At 39.6% G+C, this 20,955-nt stretch overlaps 1 protein-coding gene across 1 annotated transcript; it reads left to right on the forward strand.

Moving 5' to 3' along the window:
- Window positions 1-1,773: 1,773 nt before the first annotated feature.
- Window positions 1,774-19,033, forward strand: antxr1b (ANTXR cell adhesion molecule 1b). Its single transcript, XM_085411264.1, has 18 exons — window positions 1,774-2,116; window positions 4,490-4,561; window positions 4,659-4,730; window positions 4,837-4,918; window positions 5,037-5,070; window positions 5,310-5,389; window positions 7,399-7,467; window positions 8,688-8,768; window positions 8,851-8,911; window positions 9,270-9,368; window positions 11,544-11,613; window positions 11,799-11,877; window positions 12,140-12,235; window positions 12,359-12,400; window positions 12,496-12,588; window positions 16,647-16,811; window positions 17,540-17,620; window positions 18,328-19,033. The coding sequence occupies exons 1-18, from the start codon at window positions 1,917-1,919 to the stop codon at window positions 18,703-18,705; spliced, it is 1,854 nt and encodes a 617-aa protein (XP_085267390.1). The 5' UTR covers window positions 1,774-1,916; the 3' UTR covers window positions 18,706-19,033.
- The last annotated feature ends 1,922 nt before the right edge of the window (window positions 19,034-20,955 follow it).

Below are 20,955 nucleotides of genomic sequence, written 5' to 3' on the forward strand. Positions count from 1 at the left end.
TCTGTGTTAATAAACATGTTAGAAAGATTTAAAATTAAAGGGCAAAAACACCTATAGCAGGAACACAAAGCTGACATGTAGCCCATCCTGTATTTGTGCACTACAACTGTTTCTCGACAACCTACATCTGTTAAATAAGAGAGACTGGGTCTTGTTTGTGTAACAGAATCCCGATACTGTTTATGCCTCAGAGACTATCACAGGGTGCTGATTCCTGACCCGCTACACCACCTGCAGGCTACAAGGTCCACTCACACGTTAGCTCTGAAATGCGGGAATACTGACTCAGCAGTTAAGAGAGGAGCTGACTCATAACTGAAGCTAAGGGAAATAAAAAAATTTAAAAAAGAAAGAAAGAAAAAAGAAAAAGAAAAAAACGTTTATTTAATTATTTTTTGCCAAAAGACTTACTATCCGTCTTATCTAATTTCCAAAAACAAACGAAAGAACTGTTTATTTATCTATATTTATTTACATAACGTACAGTAAGATTTCCCATCAAAAGAAATTATGAAAGTAATGTGTGATGAGGTTTTGAAACTTTCTGAAAGGTTTACTGTAGTGATACTGATAGAAGGGGACTTCTATCGTGAGTGATTTAACATAAAATAGTAATAATAATAATAATAATAATAATAATAATAATAATAATAATAATAATAATAATAATAGTAATAGTAATAATAATAATAATCTGGCACATTAATCCTGTAAGACACTTAGGAGCAGCTGGAAAAGGCATCCACCTGCTCCAGAAGACTGAGGGATGAGACTGGAAATCAGACCAAGGGCACCTGGTGGAAAGGTGGGAGATGAAATACACTCAAGAAAGCATGTGAAATGATATAAACCAGAGCTTACTAAATATAATAAAATCCAGCAATCATGTTTTTGAAATTCCTACATAACAGAAATATAAAATTCGTTTTTTATTGTTAATGACTGCTAATTGTTGAGTGTGGAGCATTAAATTGATTTGGCTTCTGAAGTGGAACATACAGTATCAGACAGCATGTGACTCATCCTGTGTTATTCTTTAACCATTTGGTTTACTGATTGTTAATCAGCTAAAAGAGTTCATTTCAGTTCAGTTCCACTGAGGTTTATTTATATAGACCAAATCAAAGCAACACTATACAAGCGGCACTTAGTGAGCAAGCAGTTTGTGACAGTGGGAAGGAAAAACTCCCTTTTACCAGGAAGAAGCCTCGAGCAAGGAAATGAGTAATGAAAAGAGGTGAGTGGAGGAGTGCTCAGTGCATCACAGTGTATTGCAGGGTTCCCTGCAGCAGTCTCAGCCTATAGCAGCATAACCAAGAAATGGTTCAGCCTCAAAGAGAAAATCCTTCATGTGGACACTTTATATTAACCCTGTATAGTATTTATCTTGTGAATCATCTGGCATTCAGTTCCACTAAAATATTAAAAGCAGTGTGGAAAAAAAGTGTTTAATGTTTATTTGCAGTAACAGCTTTGCACAGTGCATATGTTTACCACTGAGTGGCACTGATGGGTAAGTTGTAGATTCAAGTGAACTACCAAAAGAAGTCAAGGAAAAAAAGAAGAAAAAACAAAACAAGGAAAAGTATGAGTGAAAACAAATACCTGGACAAAGCTGTGGAGTCATTCAGAGAAACACTCTGAGAAGAGAGGAAGCACCTATGCGTGAGAGTTTTGTTTTGTTGTGCAAACTCTTAGCAAAGTTTTCTACAAGTGTGATGTGAGTGGGAGTCAAAGACTCAGTCCCACAAGCCTCACTCCTCCTCTGCCACCACACATCTGCTCCTGAGGAGATGGGACCCTGATCAGGAGGAGAGCTCTCTTCATCCCTCAGTCTGTATGGCTGAAACCTCCAGAGCACTGTAAGGAGAGGAGCCACCAGGAAAAGAAAAATCCTTCATCCTGAGACAATATTTATGTTTACCATCTCCCAGGCTGATTGCTCTCCTAAATTTGGAGTGATGCCCCAGTGCTGGTGCAGGCGGGTCGTGCTTTGTGTGGAACTGGGTGTACTGGTGGCAGTCCTGGCGGCTGGCAGCACAGCTCAGCTATTTGAGAGGAGACAAGCCGGGTCATCGTGCTATGGAGGATTTGACCTCTACTTTGTTTTGGACAAGTGAGTGCTTTTATTTTTACTTGATCACAGAAGAGATCTGTGTGACTCATCGGTGCTTTTTGAAGGCACAGGTGCACGCATCATTCAAGCTGTCATCCAGTGGCAATGATGGGCTGCTAATTGCCTGACAAAAATATGCTAATATGATGTAACTAGCATGTTTTAGCCTACTGAAATATTAAGGCCTTTATAAAGCTGAAGGTAGGGTCTGGATTCCAAATAGAAACTGAATCGAATGTGACCGTAAGTGACATGCATATAATGCATTTTTAATTTTGAAATGTCACCAGCTTGAGAATTTCTGATCACACCAGTAGAAGCCTGATTTAAAAAGAACAGACTCAGTCATCAGATTTGCTAATTTCCTAACGATGTACCTGCCACAACAGTTCAAAACTCCAAGTCATGATATTGCATTTGCATTGTGAGATACAAACTCATTGCTGCTGTGACCTACACCATCAACTTAAAACTGAATGAGTTATCAACTGATTTTCTAGGTGATCAGTAGCTTTGAATCACTGTGCAAACAGCTTAGGAGGTAAAGTGGCCCCTGTTGCCACAATCTGTGTCAGTATGTTTGACGTATGCATTGAAGAAAAAGCACTATATGAATATCTGTGAATGAATGAGTGTGGGTTGCAGGGTAAAGAGCATTCAGTGGTTAATAAGATTAGAAATGCTGTATATAAAGGCCAACATGGTGAAAAACACCAATTGGAGTTTTGGAGTCTAAAATAAAGCCTTTAAATGTGTTATTTTGTACAATGTGAAACCCCAAAATATTTCTATTCATATAAAAAATGTTGTTTTTTGTCTTAAATGGCTTAAGTGATATTATAGTACTTATCTTAGAATACTTATTGTTCTCAGCTGCTATTGCGGTATCGTCCCATTTTATTCAAGGAAACAGTCGCGGGTTATAAGAGACTCAAATGCCAAGAGCTCACATAAGGGTTCAATTAAATGTCATGAGGCTAACATGACACTGTTGAACAGGTCAAGTCACATCAGTGTGCTGTTTCATAAATTCTCTCTTAAAAGAGCCGTGCATAAATCAAAAACACGCATATCGTTTTCTTTTTGCAAATCACCTCAAAGTTGTAAGAACTGACATGAAGTATGTTTACACGGTGACATCTTCATGCATTCATCAGCGGATGATAAACTGCCCTGCAGGGATTCCTGTTTTCCAAAAGCGGCCGCTCTTCGCTGACAGGCGCTGCCCACATCCAGACCCAATTTCATCTCTCTGCGCTTCGGTCTGCAGAACCCTTTCTCCATTAGAGCCAGATGTTCCAAAGATCCCGAGTGTTTGGCTGTCTCTGCACTGCGACTCACATCACAGGATAAATGAAAACATAAGGGAGGAGGTGAAGGGAGAGTGCAGAGAGAGAAAGGGGCCACAAGAAGTTGTGCATATTTGCTCCACGAGTCTCTTTAATTACAGCCTTCCACTTAGAGAAATCAGCTGGTTGTTTGTGTTGGTCTGCACCTGTTGCAAAACCTGGACCCAGGAGGAAGCCATGTAAGGATCAAGTGGAACTATAACTTTGGCTTGGAGTAAAAGTGGGCAATAAAGTCACATAAAAAAGTGAGATTTTTTTTATGAATAATATACCAAGAATAGCATACCAGTCCCATCCAACCTTATTTAGCATAACAACATAGCTGAACAAAGTGCTTTCTAGTTAAAAAAAAAAAAAAAAAGAGCAATAAAAAACTAAAACAAACATATACTAAAAGGAAAATAAATAACAGCAAGACATACAAAATGGATGAAAAGTTAAAAACATCTTCACGAGCCAAAAAGAAGTCCAGTCACCTTCTTTTAAAGCACTCAACACCAGTAATTTCCTCTTTTTTCTAAAATATTTTTACACAAAAAGATTCAGGTGATAGCCGATAATCACAATAAGAATACTCTTTAACTAAAACTCCTTTAATAAGTGTCCACAGTGTTCTCCATCACTGCTGCTCACTGTCAGTGAGAATAGACTCCAGTCCTTCTTTCTGCCATTATATTGTATGCAGTGCAAAAACAATCTTTAATTACATCACATTACAGGGTTATAAGGAGATCTAGACTTTAAAGGCAGTTTCCACAATTTCACAGATATTCAGTGTTTCTGTCTTTCAGCTTTTAATGTCACGCTTTTCTTGTCTGTTTTGATGACTCCCTTTTTATTCTTCCTAATTCTGGAAGCGAAGAAGCTAAACAACAGTATAACAGCATTAAGTTGTTCACTATTAGAGTATTTCTAAGTTCTTTCTTAGTCAATTGTGTTGCATGTCTTTTTCAGTCAATTGTGAATTGACTTTTTTGTGCCAAAGCTCCTGTGTGTCACTGAAACCGCTGAATCTTTGTTTCAGGTCTGGCAGTGTGCAGCATTACTGGAATGAGATCTATTACTTTGTCGATCATCTGGCTCACAAGTTTATCAGGTACAGTTACGCACAAGCCGTGGCACTATAAGAGTAAAGGGGGGGAAGAGAACATAAAAACATGTAACAATCATCTCCGGTGTTTTTGTTTTCCCAGTCCTCAGCTGCGGATGTCTTTTATTGTATTTTCAACAGAAGGAAGGATTCTCATGCCTCTAACAGAAGACAGGTGGCACATATACTAACACACCTAAATTTAATAATTCTTTTTATTTTTGTTGTATCATCCCCTTCTGATCAGTAGTTTTTGTCCTTTTTCACGTGTCAATAATAAGAGATCAGATTCGGGCGGGACTGGAGGAGTTACGTATGGTGCAGCCAGGCGGAGACACCTTCATGCACAGAGGATTTCAAAGGGTAAGTCATCTGTAAAGTCAATGAAAAACTGACCCTACCCAACAGTATGGCATCTGAGCCTTTAAATGAGGCCTTTTTAAAGTTTATAGCCACTGACGCCTCAAAACTTCCCTCTCAGGCCAGCGAGCAAATATACTACGGGACTGGAGATGGTAAGTAGATTTTTTCTTTCTTTTCTTTTTTTTAACACTTAATCATAGTAAAGTCTTTGACCCAAACATTAAAATGAATTTCACTCCTAATTCAGACATGTTAGAATCACTCTATAAGGAAACAATAGAAACACAGCTGCTCTTCACATCACAAATATGTTCAAAATACTTAGAGATTGTGCTCTCAAAGATTTTTTTTTCTTTTTAGCGTTTTAACAGCGCTTCCTTCTGTGCTGTAGGTTACCGGACAGCCAGTGTCATCATTGCCCTGACGGACGGTGAACTGAGAGAAAATCAGTTTGACCTGGCTCAAAGAGAGGTAGAAGAATCCGTGTGAAAAGAAACTTACTAACACTTAATTAAGAAGTTTATGAACAACTATTAACTTAAATAGAAATTTAAAGCCTGTTTTAGTACAAAGCATAAGATAATGTAAATACAGCGTACTGCGTATTTTCTTCTCACTATATTGCTCAAAACACTATTAGAACATTAGAGAACCTAAAGTGTGAATGCATGCTGAACTACTGTACAGGGAGTGCAGAATTATTAGGCAAGTTGTATTTTTGAGGAATAATTTTATTATTGAACAACAACAACCATGTTCTCAATGAACCCAAAAAACTCATTAATATCAAAGCTGAATGTTTTTGGAAGTAGTTTTTAGTTTGAGCTATTTTAGGGGGATATCTGTGTGTGCAGGTGACTATTACTGTGCAGAATTATTAGGCAACTTAACAAAAAACAAATATATACCCATTTCAATTATTTATTTTTACCAGTGAAACCAATATAACATCTCCACATTCACAAATATACATTTCTGACATTCAAAAACAAAACAAAAACAAATCAGCGACCAATATAGCCACCTTTCTTTGCAAGGACACTCAAAAGCCTGCCATCCATGGATTCTGTCAGTGTTTTGATCTGTTCACCATCAACATTGCGTGCAGCAGCAACCACAGCCTCCCAGACACTGTTCAGAGAGGTGTACTGTTTTCCCTCCTTGTAAATCTCACATTTGATGATGGACCACAGGTTCTCAATGGGGTTCAGATCAGGTGAACAAGGAGGCCATGTCATTAGTTTTTCTTCTTTTATACCCTTTCTTGCCAGCCACGCTGTGGAGTACTTGGACGCGTGTGATGGAGCATTGTCCTGCATGAAAATCATGTTTTTCTTGAAGGATGCAGACTTCTTCCTGTACCACTGCTTGAAGAAGGTGTCTTCCAGAAACTGGCAGTAGGACTGGGAGTTGAGCTTGACTCCATCCTCAACCCGAAAAGGCCCCACAAGCTCATCTTTGATGATACCAGCCCAAACCAGTACTCCACCTCCACCTTGCTGGCGTCTGAGTCGGACTGGAGCTCTCTGCCCTTTACCAATCCAGCCACGGGCCCATCCATCTGGCCCATCAAGACTCACTCTCATTTCATCAGTCCATAAAACCTTAGAAAAACCAGTCTTGAGATATTTCTTGGCCCAGTCTTGACGTTTCAGCTTGTGTGTCTTGTTCAGTGGTGGTCGTCTTTCAGCCTTTCTTACCTTGGCCATGTCTCTGAGTATTGCACACCTTGTGCTTTTGGGCACTCCAGTGATGTTGCAGCTCTGAAATATGGCCAAACTGGTGGCAAGTGGCATCTTGGCAGCTGCACGCTTGACTTTTCTCAGTTCATGGGCAGTTATTTTGCGCCTTGGTTTTTCCACACGCTTCTTGCGACCCTGTTGACTATTTTGAATGAAACGCTTGATTGTTCGATGATCACGCTTCAGAAGCTTTGCAATTTTGAGACTGCTGCATCCCTCTGCAAGATATCTCACTATTTTTGACTTTTCTGAGCCTGTCAAGTCCTTCTTTTGACCCATTTTGCCAAAGGAAAGGACGTTGCCTAATAATTATGCACACCTGATATAGGGTGTTGATGTCATTAGACCACACCCCTTCTCATTACAGAGATGCACATCACCTAATATGCTTAATTGTTAGTAGGCTTTCGAGCCTATACAGCTTGGAGTAAGACAACATGCATGAAGAGGTTGATGTGGACAAAATACTCATTTGCCTAATAATTCTGCACTCCCTGCAGCAATAGCCACGGGTGATGTCACAGTGGCTATGTACATCTTTCATATACTGTCGATAACAGAAACCTCTTGTGCATTACTTCCAGATGTTCCCAGCAGTTGTCAGTGACATGAGAATAACTACAATATAGCTGATGGAGCTTTTAAGTTTCATCCCAACCAAATTCTAATGTGATTCAGTGAGCGTTCACCATTTCACTGTAGCTTGTTTATTCTGTTTAATGTCTCACTTTCTCTCAGGCTGGCAGAGCACGGCAACTGGGTGCCACTGTGTACTGTGTGGGAGTAAAAGACTTTAATGAAACCCAGGTAAATCTAACAGTTAACCCTTTAAAGCCGGTCGGAGCGGGCGCGCTCTGTTTTGCTTAACTATTTTTAAATCCCAGTAGCACTGCAACCACGTGAGCTAGCGCAATAATTTTTTTTGCATATGAAACCGGAGGAGTTGTACTTACATCTTATGCCATCAGCTTGTCCTAGGTCACAGTTTCCTTCCACATATAGCTTTGCAAAAACTTCATAAAAAGCACTTGCAGGAACAAAAACACAATATTCCAGAAACACGCTTTGCTGATCCAATCAGCTGTTTGTAACACTTCCTACGTCCATCAGCACGAACTATCGCATGTCCACCATGACCTGCCCGAAGCTGGAAGTGACGCCATTTTGCGGAAATGTAGTTTTTTACCATCAGGGCCTAGCGAGCCTGTACTGGTGTTTTTAAAAGTTATGTTTGACTTTATGACTTTCTGTGTCATTTCTGGGATGCTTAGGACTCATATTGCACTGCTGGAAATAGTTTACTTTGATGCATGTGCTGTTTTTTTGCAAATTTGCAGTATAATATTTATTTTAGTTTTTCCTGCATTATATAAAAATTGGTGTATTTCAAAAATAAAACTATGAAGACACTCAAAATAAATTTCCTGTGGTGAGAAACTATTTTGTGCAACTTTTTTGTATTTACAGTTTTGAGGGATAAGCCTCTTAAATTTCTCTAACTAGAAATATATGTTAAAAAAAACAAAAACGATCTTCAATTGTTTTGTAGTTTATTGCACTTTTTTGCAATTTATGTAATTACTATAAATGTACTGCATACATATTATTAAAATTTGGGCTATAATGGTTGTATCGATCGGTTCTTTTAATATGTTAGGGGCAGGGATAGCTCAGTAGGTAAAGTGGTCGCCCCATGATCGGAAGGTCGGCGGTTCGAATCCACTTAACGGCTACCCTGAGGTACCCCTGAGCAAGGTACCGTCCCTACACACTGCTCCCCGGGCGCCTGCTTAGTGGGCTGCCCACTGCTTCGCTGAGTGAATGGGTCAAATGCAGAGAAAAACAAGTAATTTCCCCATGGGGATCAATAAAGTATCCATTATTATTATTGATGTATATCAACTATGATATGATATAAGCACTGGCGGACTTGGTTCTATGGTAGGTCTTAAAGGGTTAACAGTTAGAAGATCAATTAATCAGTCAGCTAAAGAACAATTTAACCATGTAGACATTTTTCTCCACAGCTTTCAACGATAGCTGACAGCAAGGATCACGTCTTCCCTGTGAATGATGGATTTCAAGCACTGCAAGGCGTCATAGACTCGGTACTAAAACACAATAAGATCGCATTATATCAGTGGAAGGTCCTGCACTAAGTTAAGCTTCTGATATTATTTTCTCTTTCAGATCCTAAAGAGATCATGTATTGAAATCCTAGCTGTCGAGCCCTCCAGCATCTGTGAAGGAGGTGAAGAAACTTGAACTCAAAATACTGTCTCAAAATGCAAAAGCTTGATGTATACATACACCTTTCTACTTACACTTGATCGTTACTTTTGATATATACTCCAAATTATACACAGACAATTACTAAAATCACAGTTTAGCAACCAAACTTGGCACACAGGTACATCTTAGGCCCATAAAAGTTTTCATCATCTATATCAGATATTATGACATTATACTATGACATAACAGTACTGTAGCATCGGTATGGACCAGTAGTCCTACTGAGAGCACTTCCCTCCCTAAAACTCACTCTATAGTATTCCAAATTTACCACAAAGACAAAAGTTGATTAAATGATCAATTTAATCCCACTTCAGAATCCTTCCAGGTGGTGGTGAGTGGAAATGGTTTCCTTCATGCCCGAGATGTACAGAAAGTTCTCTGCAGCTTCTGGATCAACGACACTGTTACTTTGAGTAAGTACCACTTGCAAAGTTTTTCATTTTAATTCATTCTTAGCTGTAATTTCACCTCTCCCATGCAGACTTTATTTATTTAAACCATCACACCATTATGTTACCCAGCTCTCCAGCCCTCTCATTTTTCATAGAGCTTCATTGCAGCTTTCTCTCTCATTGATTTGTTTTGACTAATTACTAATGTTACTGAGGCAGTGATACATGCTGAGGGCTAAACAGCAGACTGGCAAGACTGGCAACCAGTTGGTGAATGTGATGAGGCTACAGAGCCAAATACTTCTATGAGTAGTTGCTAAAGACCAAAACACAAAGCAAAACTAGAGTGAATATAGGCTTACTGATCTTACTTTGTGCCTGTAACTATTTGCTAAAACTTTTGCGAAATCATATTTTGAAGTGTATAATATCTTACACGTGTGAGCTAATTATGGAGCTCTGCCCCAACAAGACTAAAACTCTTCTGTTTATATTCAGTCATTGCTTTGGACAATGAAATCCACCTCCACCCAGTCAGTGTGCACAAACTCAAACAGATGCCTTCTATAACTTCTTTATTAATGCTGTAAAAACACAAGTGATGAGGGTTATAACTATATCTTGATGCTTGCATCTGGATGTAGCAATGCTATGTTTTCAGAAATCCACTTTTTTGGGTTATAACTATACCTAAATGAATAGTTTCTCACTTTGAAATATTCTTTCAAAGACACACTTTGTTGCAGAAAGTCAGACACTCTGATGTATTTAACTATTTCAATCAGGAGAGATCATTTGGCAGTATTAAGCATGCTTATTGAAGTCAATAAACAGAATCCATTGCAATTAGAACAGGATTTCCTGAAGTTGAGATGCTGGTGTGATGAAGACAGAGGCTTGGGTGGAGGTCTGAGTGACCAGGCTGAAGTGGTTATGGAGAGAAGGCAGATGCACAAATGAGATCCAAAAGGCAGAAGGACAGAAGAGCACCGAGATATAAAGAAAATGATTGGACTACAGCAATGATGTCAGCATGGAGTTTGACAGTGTGAGAAAGTGGAATTGACGTAAAGAATAGCCGAGCAGTCAAGCACCCAGGAAAGCAGCTAGATGAGGGATTAGAGATTCTCCTTATTGAACTAAAACATAAGCTTCTTAACGTAGAGTGGAGTTAGCTTTGCTCTTTATATAGATTGGAAACAGAGGAAGAAAATGAGTTTGTTTAAAGTTTGCAGGTAAAATACTTTTATTGCAGGATAGCATGTTTCTGCTTTTTGCCCCTCAGCACTCAGCTCTGTAATTTTACACCACCACTTACAGCTGAATAGTCAGGGGGAAGAAATTGGAAACTGGAACCATTTTTTATCTTAATTTTTTATTTAGCATGTTTTGAAACTAGTGATTGATGATTGAGGAGATAAAATTATTAGGAAAATGTTTACTGGGGCAAATGAGCAATACAATCATTTACCTGTCGAGAGTTGTCAGAGTGGTCTCTGATACCCAGAGGGGTCTGGTTATTAGGATTAATACAGAGTCAAGGACCTTCTGCAAATACTTCACTTTCCAGAGCTGGGAGTAACAGCCATCTTTTATATACAGTTTGTGGTTGGTGTTTGCAGAAAGAAAAATGTGTGAATCGGTTCAGCCAACAATTATCCTTTAAATGATCAGCAGAATGTATTATTTAGGGATTGCCCTCAGCATTTTCTTCATTGTGCTAAATTTACTTTGGCCAGCGTGGGAGTACGATGGGTGGGGGACAGCAGCTCTTTGTTGGCGATGTAAATCCTCGCCCTCATGAAAAGCCATCAGCGCACTCTTCCTCTCCTTTTAATCAGCTGGTATAGCGCTTTACGCATCTCAGATGTCTAAAGGGGAATGTGGATCTCATCAGAGACGAGCACTGTCTTTGCACACTCCAGACACTCGCTCAGCCAGGGTAAATAAACCACAGCCCTCCCTCATTTGCTTCATTTTCCATAAGAGCAGGAAGTCCAGGAATTCAAAAAAAAAGAAGATATTTTGAGGTTTGAATCTCCTAAAGTTACAGGACTGCAAGAGGAAAGTGAAGTAAATTTTTCCTTTGCATCACTCACAGCTTTCTCTTTCATCATGGATACTCACGTAATGTGTAGTTTACTTTGCTGTGTGCAGTGCTAAATATAAATTTTCACATTATTTCATTTTGCACAGTGAAAAGACCTTTGGTGGTGAGAGATACCTACCTTTTGTGCCCAGCTCCTGTTCTGGAAAAACAGGGAACGTAAGTAATCGCTGCTGCAGGAAACTTTAATGAGCTTCATTACTTCTTATCAAAGTGTAAGCAGTATACACAGCTTGACAGCATGAAAGTGTTTTCATCTGTATCGCTATTTATAATTGCAGTAAACATCTATGAGCACTAAGTATGCAAACCGAGTCCTAGTTACGCTCTTACCTTTTCTACAGGTCTGCCACTCTCCACGTCAGCATGAATAATGGCCTGAGCTTCATATCAAGCTCTGTCACAATCACTGCAGTAGCTTGTGTAAGTATAATGGAAACCAGGAGGGGACAAAAACAATCCCCACACATTACCTCATGGCTAAAAGTATGTGAGGAACTTTATTGACTTAGAAGGAGAATTTGCACATAATGACATAACGTCACAGAAATTTGTCATCTCGCACGCACATTATGCAGGTTAAACCGCTCGACCCACTGCCACAGTGTTCTGCAGTTCATTAGTGGATGAATATAAATAGTGTATCTATGAGCAACATATCCTCAATATGTCCTTTTGTTTGTAGTCTAACGGGACCTTTGTGGCCATCGCGCTTCTGATCCTGCTGCTCCTGTTGACCATCGCTCTGCTGTGGTGGTTTTGGCCTCTCTGCTGCACCGTGGTATGATCATGAAAAACTTACATCCCAACTAAATTAGCGATGCTTATTTTCACAATTACATGATTCCGGTTGTTGCTCTTTGGTGCGATAACAAAAATCAGGCACTGTCTTTTTGGTTTGCAGGTCATCCATGAGGCACCTCCACCAGTAATAGAGGACATTTCTGTAAGTGGAGTGTTTCTTTTTTCTATTCTTTTTTTTAAAGTTCCTTCCTAAATTTCCCTTTCTTAGAAATAACGTATGCTTATTTTTTTCTTTAGGATGATGAAGATGGTTTTCCAAAGAAGAGGTGGCCCACGGTAGATGCGTCATACTACGGAGGCCGTGGAGTCGGGGGTATCAAGAGAATGGAGGTAATCCAGAAAGCAAACTGTAAATAGATCAGTACTGCATATGTATAATAACTATCGTGCATATTTCCCATTAACAACAAGTATCGACCAGTTGCTCATGCTGGCTAATAGAAATCAAATTCTTGGCTGTACAGTTTAAATTAATCAACCAGCCAAAAAATGTGATTTTCTTTGTTTTCTTTTATTTAACTGAATTATCTCCAGGATTAAACTCTATTTATTTAATGCGATTAAACTCTATCATGGAGCTATGTCCTAATGGGGATTGTTGAGAGGAGATTTAGGATCCAAAAGTGTGGGAAGCAGAAGAACGAATGTTTAACGAGGGGTGATCCGTTTCATTGTAGCTTATTCCAGAATCCAAAATAAACAGTCCAAAAGGAGGATACAAAGAGGAATATGAGGAATACTAAAGAATCTAAGGAGTGCAGCCAGAGGTCTGTACTGCGGAGCAGGATCTGGGCTTATCTCTGTAATTGATAACCCTGGGTTTTCTGGACTACAAATACAGATCACTTCTTTATTGGGTTGTATCACCATGGTAACTTCTACTGTAGAAGCACCATGAAGTCACGACCTACTGACCAATCAGTTCTGTGGAAAATAGCATCAGTATTCCTGGAAGAGCCCTCACACCCTCTGTTTTTCAGTAGCATTTAAAGTTTCAAATCTGACTCATTGACTTTCCTTGTTGGTTGCAAAGAATTGTTTCTGTTTATAAGCATTATTATATAATACAGGACATCTGTTTGCATTTGTGGATTTTAAGTCAAACTGTCATCATTTAGCATAAACGGGGCTGCAGCTGAAAGAATTGAAACTTGAACTGTCTGTATTGTATGTTTAACATCGTCATATTTTTCTAATATTATACTTTCATTTTCACTGGTAAAATCAGCTGCTTGTCACGCTGTACACTACACTGTTTGTGATTAGTCAGATGCTCCTTTAATGTGTACCATTTGGTTAAATTAACAAGCTGATAATCAGCTTCCTGTGACCGCTCATCCTGAGTGCCGACATTAGGGTAAGCAAACAGAAGATGATGGAAAGATATTGTTTCTTCACAGTATGAGGGCAATATGTAGATGCACACATAAACGAAGGGCTGACTGGGGTTTAGACGCAGGAGGAGAATGAGGTGGAAACAAAGAGGGAAACAGGAAGTCATACAGGAAGCAAAATTAACACAGAAAACAAAAAAAACTCACGTTGAAAGTAAAACAGGACCAAAAAAAACCCAGACAAGAATACTAAGACTTAACAAGGCAACACAGAGGGGCATGAGAACATGAAAATATGAAAGCACTCGGGCGACTATTACAACTAATACTACTATGTCGGTCAAAAACCCTGTGACTATATACTTATATAGTTACCAGTCTGCTTGTGTGCTAGATTGCATGCTATTTGAGTTTTTAAGTTGCTTGGCAACCTAAAAACATCGGGCTCTTGTTGAATCTTACACAAGTGAAAATGAAATTAAAATGTTCTAATGTGATTGTACATTTTATTTGGTGCTGCTGACTAGGGCTGGGCCATATCATACCGTTCACGGTAATACCGGTGTAATGTTGGGCAACGATAAGAAAATGAAATATCGCTATAGAATATGGGTAAAACGCGCATGCGCAGTGCCTTTGTTTACATACGCACATGGCGGCGACGCAGAATGAGAAGAGCGAAAGTGGATCGTTGAATGAAACCGATGAACCAGAATTGGTTTGTAAAAATGCTGCAACTTCAGTGGTGTGGCACTGGTTTAGCTTTCGTCCGTCAGATACACAACAAAGCACTATTTTTGGTAGCGCATGCTAGTGGGCCGTCGTTATTACCGTGTTTTTTGGAAAATACGGCACACTTAAAATCAATCCTTTGATTTTTCTGAAAATCAACAGTGCCCCTTATAATCCCGTGTGCCTTATGTTTGAATTCTGGTTGTGTTTACTGACCTCGAAACGATTTTATGTCGTACACGGCGCTCGAAAATTTGTCAAATGTTTTAGTACGACTTTGCTAAGCTACGAAGCCGCACCGCTTGATGGATTGTCGGAGCATCGTAGGCAGGAGCCTCACGGAGTGATACATACTGTGCTTCAACATAATGTTACCGTATTGTGTGTGTATAACCTCTTTTTAAGTTTTGTGGATATTATACATGGTTATGCTGAGGATATGTCGGCCAATTTCCACTGGAAATGCCTTTTGGTTTAACTGTCAGCAAGGAATTTGCATTTGCACTGTAAAATTTTTATATAACTTTAATGCACACAAAAAACAGCTGCTTGTTTAAGTGAAAATACATTGATGTTTGTTTGTTTTTTGCACGTTGGGGAGTTGTAAAGTATTTTGTCTACTTTCAATTATATCGTCAGTTATATCGTTATTGCAAATTTTCAAATGTATATCGTGATAAATATTTTTGGTCATATCGCCCTGCTCTACTGCTGACTGGTTTCAGCCTCACTGATATACACGTGGCAAGCTTCACTCTGGCATTCAGCTGAAAGTAAATGCTCAAAGACGGGAATGAGATCAAACAGTAGTACAGCAAGCATACACAAGAAAACAGGAAGCAAGTCAGCCTTTGAAAGAGATGAGTATGCGACTCTGTGCTGGACGGCACTGAGTCACTTTGTTGTCGTAATTAGCTCTGAGAAACAGAAAGAGTTAAGATGAGGCCCTGTGCACAATAAACTGCGAAGTCGGCATAAGTGTTCCAAAGAGTGGAGCAGTTTGGTTCATGGTGTTGAGATAAGAGCAAGCAAGCTGTTCCCAGTGTACGCTGAAATGCGAGAGGAGGAGGAGGAAGGCAACAGAATCTTCAGACCAGAGAGGACCAGATGTGTGCGTGGTTTGGGAGGATAAGGTCAAGGAGACAGTTGTCACCCAGTCAGTGTGAAGTTTTGGTTTTTTTTTTTAACAGACTGGTTGTGAAGTCTGAAGAGTCTTTGCTGTGAACACTTCCAAAACCAGCTACGGAAAGTATGCACAGCTTCATTTATGTGCCTTTTCTGCCAAGTTAAAGCCTTGGTGGCTTGTCTGGTGCAGCTGAAAGGGAGTGAATTTGAGTAATGAACTTTCAAGGCTGCTTTGACAGAAATGCTTTCACTCTTACTGTGCCGGGTTCCTTTTTTAGCTTTATTGGTGACTCTGAGAATCGAGATATTTGCATTAGAGAAAAACCCAGTCGGGCTCTTGTTGAATCTTAAGATTTCTTAGTGAATATGGTTTGAGACTTAATGCTCTATATCCTCTTGAAGGTTTAGAAATAAAACCTAAATGTAAAACGCAAATTGAAACAATTCAAGTCAGAGCCAAAGGAGCTACTTTTGTGTGTGTGTGTTTTGAGATCTTGTGGACTTCAGTGGACTGGCTTTAATTAAAACCCACACAGGAATGCTTCAAAACATGTTAACGTACAAGGAAAGAGATTTTTTTGTTTCTTTGAGTAAAAGGAAATGCGGCACATTGTGTCAAACACAAACCTCATTTACAGCAGTCACATTCAGGCACCCTGACACACGTGCAGAGGCAGTGGTAAAACTAGAACCCACTGGATGTGATTTTATTGGCTCAGATCTTGTCAGTTCTCCAGAATCACAACTTTGGTCCAACTTTTCACTTTTTTCTGGCTTCATATTTTTCCTCTTGGACTCTACTAGAGAAGCTTTGCATGACTGATGACAAAAATGTGCAATAATAACAGTGTGCAATACACATACACTTCTTCTTCTTTTTTATACTAAGTTAATATACTGTGTTGTGTTGTTTGTTACGTTGTGATGTGTCATATCGTGTCGTGTTGTGTTATATGTAGTGCCGACGTAGGACAGTTTTTCCAATTTCATTGTACTACTGTACTATGTATGACTGTGCAATGACAATAAAGAGTTATCTTATCTTATCTTATCTATCTTAAAATCCTTATTTATCTTCTATCACCCCTTCATCCATTCTCTGTCTGAGTTGTGGAGCTTTTTTACCACCGTTGGAGACCACTGGAGGCTCCATACTAACGTGGCTGTCTGAAACACAAAGCTTTTCTTTCTTTTCAGGTTCGATGGGGAGATAAAGGATCGACTGAAGAAGGAGCCAAACTGGAAAAGGCTAAAAACGCTCGCGTTGTGATGCCCGCGCAGGAGTACGATCCTGCTCCACTGCGGCATTACTACAACTCACACAAATCTTCCCAACCCCACAAGTGGTACTCGCCCATCAAGGTGCTCCAGTATTTCACTTTTCATGTCCATCTGTTTGGCAGTTTGTTCATGGCCCTTCTGTGCACTGTGTTCTACAGTAGACTTGCTTGCCATAAATAAAACGTGCTATTTTGGTCTAATACACTCTCCCGACAGAGATTCTTAATATCAAGAGTTACACTTTCTGGTTAAATAAGGGTTAAATAAATCCAAAGTATTACTGTAGCTTTCCTGTTTTGAAAAAAAATTTCATCTCAGCTCTACTTGCTGGCTTTTCCTAGAGTTTTAAATCTCATGGCCATGACACAGAAATGTATTACTGCCATAAAATGTATTCTAAGGCATGGATCACATATGTAATATATAGATAATAGTGTTTCCAGATGCTCTTCTTTGACATGTAGGACCCTTCCTTACATATGTCTTCCAACACAGAAAAAAAAGACTTTATGTATGACCAGGAAACAGTTAATACAATTGGTTTCCTCACATATTAGTCAGCTGGATGGATGGTAATAGGAACCAGACATGCACTGAGCTAACCCCTGAATATGGAATTTGTTGAGCGGGTGTTATTTCAAACAAAATACATTCTTTGTTTATCTGTCTCTTTGTCATATTAAAGCCTCCTGAGATACATCTGGAGCAAAAGTGCTCCAGAGCCAGGCTGGCAATTAACTGTGGATAAGGGATTGTTGGTATTTTTATTTATTTATGCTGTTTTGTTTTTTTTATTCGTCCTCCTTTAGGGCAAACTGGATGCTCTGTGTGTATTTCTGAGAAAAGGCTACGACAGAGTGTCTGTAATGCGACCTTATCCCGGAGACAAGGTGAGGCATGAGAAAATAAAAGGTAACATTTTAACCTCCTCTGCAAGGTAACACAACTGGATATTTCACGCTTGTAAGATGAGCACACGTTGAAATAATAAAAGGATTGCGAACCAGCTATTTCAGCTTGTGGCAGGAAGACATTTAAGAGTCTGAATTTATTATCTTTGGAAAATAGGAATGTTTGAAGTTCAGGATCAAACAAGGAAAAAAAGAAAAGTGGAGTGGATGGAAAATAACCTTGAATCTTATCTGCATGACATTAACTTCACTTATCCAATAAACTAAACATTTTTAAGTCAAAGCCGCTTCAAATCCCAGGAGTATTTACTTCAAGGAAACCCTCAAGTGGCACAGCGAGTAGACAAAAGTGAAAACAACTGCAGCATTGTCTGGAGCATTGCTTTCATCATCTGCAGAAATCATTAAGAGTAGATGTTGCCTGCCTTCCTAAACTCCCAGCATCAGCACGGCTGGCCTGTCAGGAATGCTGTTTTCTTCCACAGCACAAAGTAATGGTGGAATTTTCTCTTTCCATCTGAGATCTGTATCTCTCCAAACCTGCTAACTGCTGTGCCACAGGAGATGTTGGACTTTTCTTGTCTTAATTGCCCTTTTTCTTCATGTCTCTCACTGTACAGTTGAAGTACTTAACAAAAGCAAACTTCTGTATTGAGCCGTGAACACTTCCTGTGCTCTAATTACAGGGCAGGTGCATAAACTTCACCCGGAGTAAATCCTATCCTGCTCCTCGCTACCCCATCTACAAACACCCCGCCACACCTGTCTACACTTTGCCCCACAGCTACCAGCGCCGTCTGTCGGAGGGCAACGAGCTCTCCCACTTGCCCCCCTCTCCAACTTCAACCCTTCCTCCTCTGCCATCCACTCCTCCGCCATCCTCCTCCAGCTCACCCATGTACACGCCACCTCCAAACAGAGCCCTGCCCTCAACCAGCAACAGCTCTCTCTCTGCTCCTCCGTCTCCTACCGGCTCTCTGCCGCCTCCACCTCAGGGTCCACCTCCGTGTAGAGCACCACCTCCATCGCGGCCCCCTCCACGCCCCAATCATGACAACCACTGATAACTAAAAACTGAAATACTGGAGGATCCCAGCTCCGAACGGGAACCTAAAAAAGGGCTTTTCACTGTGTCTTTTCACCTGGTGATCACCCACTCGTGGCCCACACCTGCCATGATATGAACTGTGACTTTGTTTTTTTAAGTTTAAAAAGTGAAATTTTTTGGTGTAAATGAGCACAGCTTTGGCTAATGGAGTTAGCATTCATTTTTTTTTTTTAAAGAAATTTTGCTCTTCAAATCAGATAATTTGGTCAAACATTTCAAATTACCAATGAAAATTGTAACCTTTGTCTTTAAACTGTCACGAGTTTGAACAGCAGAAAACCCAGTGCTTCATCAAAGGTATCATGTGTTTTATACATGAGAGTTGGTCCAGGAAGCAATATTTTGTGAATGAATGTTCTTTGAATCACAAAAACATACATGTACACACATTGTATTTAATGGAAGTTGATTGTTTTTAATACTATGAGTATTTTTGAGGTTTTTTGGGTTAATTTTTTTTAAAGTAAGCAGAGCTGGGCAAGCTGTTTTGCTACAAGTGTTTATGCTAAGCTAAGCTAACTGCACCCTAGCTTCACATTCATCGTACATGCACGAGAGTGGCTTTGATATCCTCACCTAGCTTTTGGCAAGAAAACAAATAAGCATATTTACCACAGTTAAGATTTACACATTGCTGACACAAACATTGTTTGCTGCAGAGAAACTGGTCCACTCGCCTCATCAGTGTGGAAATAAATTCTTTCGCAGACCGGAGATGTTCGAGTATTCAGACACTGAGTTTGGCAGCGTGTGACGCTGTTTAAGTTCTGTCACAAATGTGACCTCTGGAAAGTCACTGTGCGACTGATTCAGCTGGCAGAACGGCAGACTCAGATTTATGTTACGTCTGATTTGTTCACACCACTATGATGTGCAATAAATCATTTTAAAGATAACTTTCCTTTCCTTCTTTTGCCCCGTGTCAGAGATTTTTATCAGAAATTTGTACACTACAGGCACCTCTGCAAATGTTTCCGTTCATTTTGAATGAATAAACTCCTCTCAAGTGTGTAGTAGATGTGTGTAATGTTCAGTATCACCACGTAACCCGATAAATGTGTGCACTTGTTAAGCCTAAACAGATTTTGGCTTGTCACAGTGGAGAGAAGACAGCTACTAGTATCATAGCATATATATATTAAAAGAAAGTCATCTTATGAATCGCTTGTTATGACTCAGCGAGATCCCCAAATCCACACCTGAAATATGTGCCTTCAAAACTACCTGTATATTACATGCAATTTTATTAGGGACACTCGAATAAAAAACAAAAATGAATTAAAAATATCAATTATCTTTTATCTACTGTCACTTCAGAGGACAAAACTATACTCATTTGCTCAGGACTGCAAGACTGAAAAAGTGGAAAAGATCAAAATAAGGTTTCTTTTCTGAGTGGCTCCATGAGCTTTGAAGCGGAGGAAGTGAGCTGCCTGAAGTGATTCTTAATCCTTGTAAAAAAAAAGAAAAAAGAAATAAAGAAAGAAAAAAAAAGAAAATGCCCAATTTTTCCATGTATGGAAGTCAGTGGGAATGGGGAAGTAAAAGAGGCAGATGGACTTTACTGCTGTGCTTCAGTGGGAAAACACCTACAGCTGAAATGTGGACATATACATACATGCATATATAAGTTACTGAAAGGATTTATAATAAACTACAAAACCAGAACATATAATCACAACCACTTTATTAGGGTACAGCTTGCTAGTACTGGGTTGGACCCCCATTAATTCTTTCTGGCATAGATTCACAAGCTGCTGGAAACACTCCTCATGATTTTGGTCCATACTGACACGATAGCATCACACGGCTTGTTGACTGCACATCCACCCTATTGGAAGAAGCCATCAGAAGATGGATATACTGTGATCATAAAGGGATGGAGTCAGCAGCATTACTCAAAAAGGCTGTGGTGTTTTTTAAATATGCCTGATTTTTACTACGGTGCCCAACGTGGTCCAAGAAAATATTACCAACACCATCACATCACCACCACCAGCTTGAAGTAATGATACAGGCAGGATGCACGGATGCATTGATGCACGCGTTCATGTTATTTACATAAACCTCTAACCCTACCATATGAATGTTGCAGAAGAAATGAAGACTCGTCAGGGTGGCAACATTTTGCTGTCCAATTTTGGTGAATTTTTGTGGTTAGTGTGAACTGTATAGCCTCAGTTTCCTGTTCTTAGTTGACAGGAGT

Source organism: Rhamphochromis longiceps, linkage group LG7 (assembly GCF_057381845.1).
Source record: "Rhamphochromis longiceps isolate RC_006_pf linkage group LG7, R_longiceps_female_GT1.1, whole genome shotgun sequence".
In the NCBI taxonomy this organism is placed as follows: Eukaryota; Metazoa; Chordata; class Actinopteri; order Cichliformes; family Cichlidae; genus Rhamphochromis; species Rhamphochromis longiceps.

Excerpts from the sequence above, each read along its gene's own strand:
- antxr1b (XM_085411264.1), top strand. The coding sequence starts at position 1,917 with ATGTTTACCATCTCCCAGGCTGATTGCTCTCCTAAATTTGGAGTGATG. Across the intron at positions 11,614-11,798 it reads GTTCTGGAAAAACAGGGAAC|GTCTGCCACTCTCCACGTCA; the intron begins GTAAGTAATCGC and ends CCTTTTCTACAG. Across the intron at positions 16,812-17,539 it reads AGTGGTACTCGCCCATCAAG|GGCAAACTGGATGCTCTGTG; the intron begins GTGCTCCAGTAT and ends GTCCTCCTTTAG.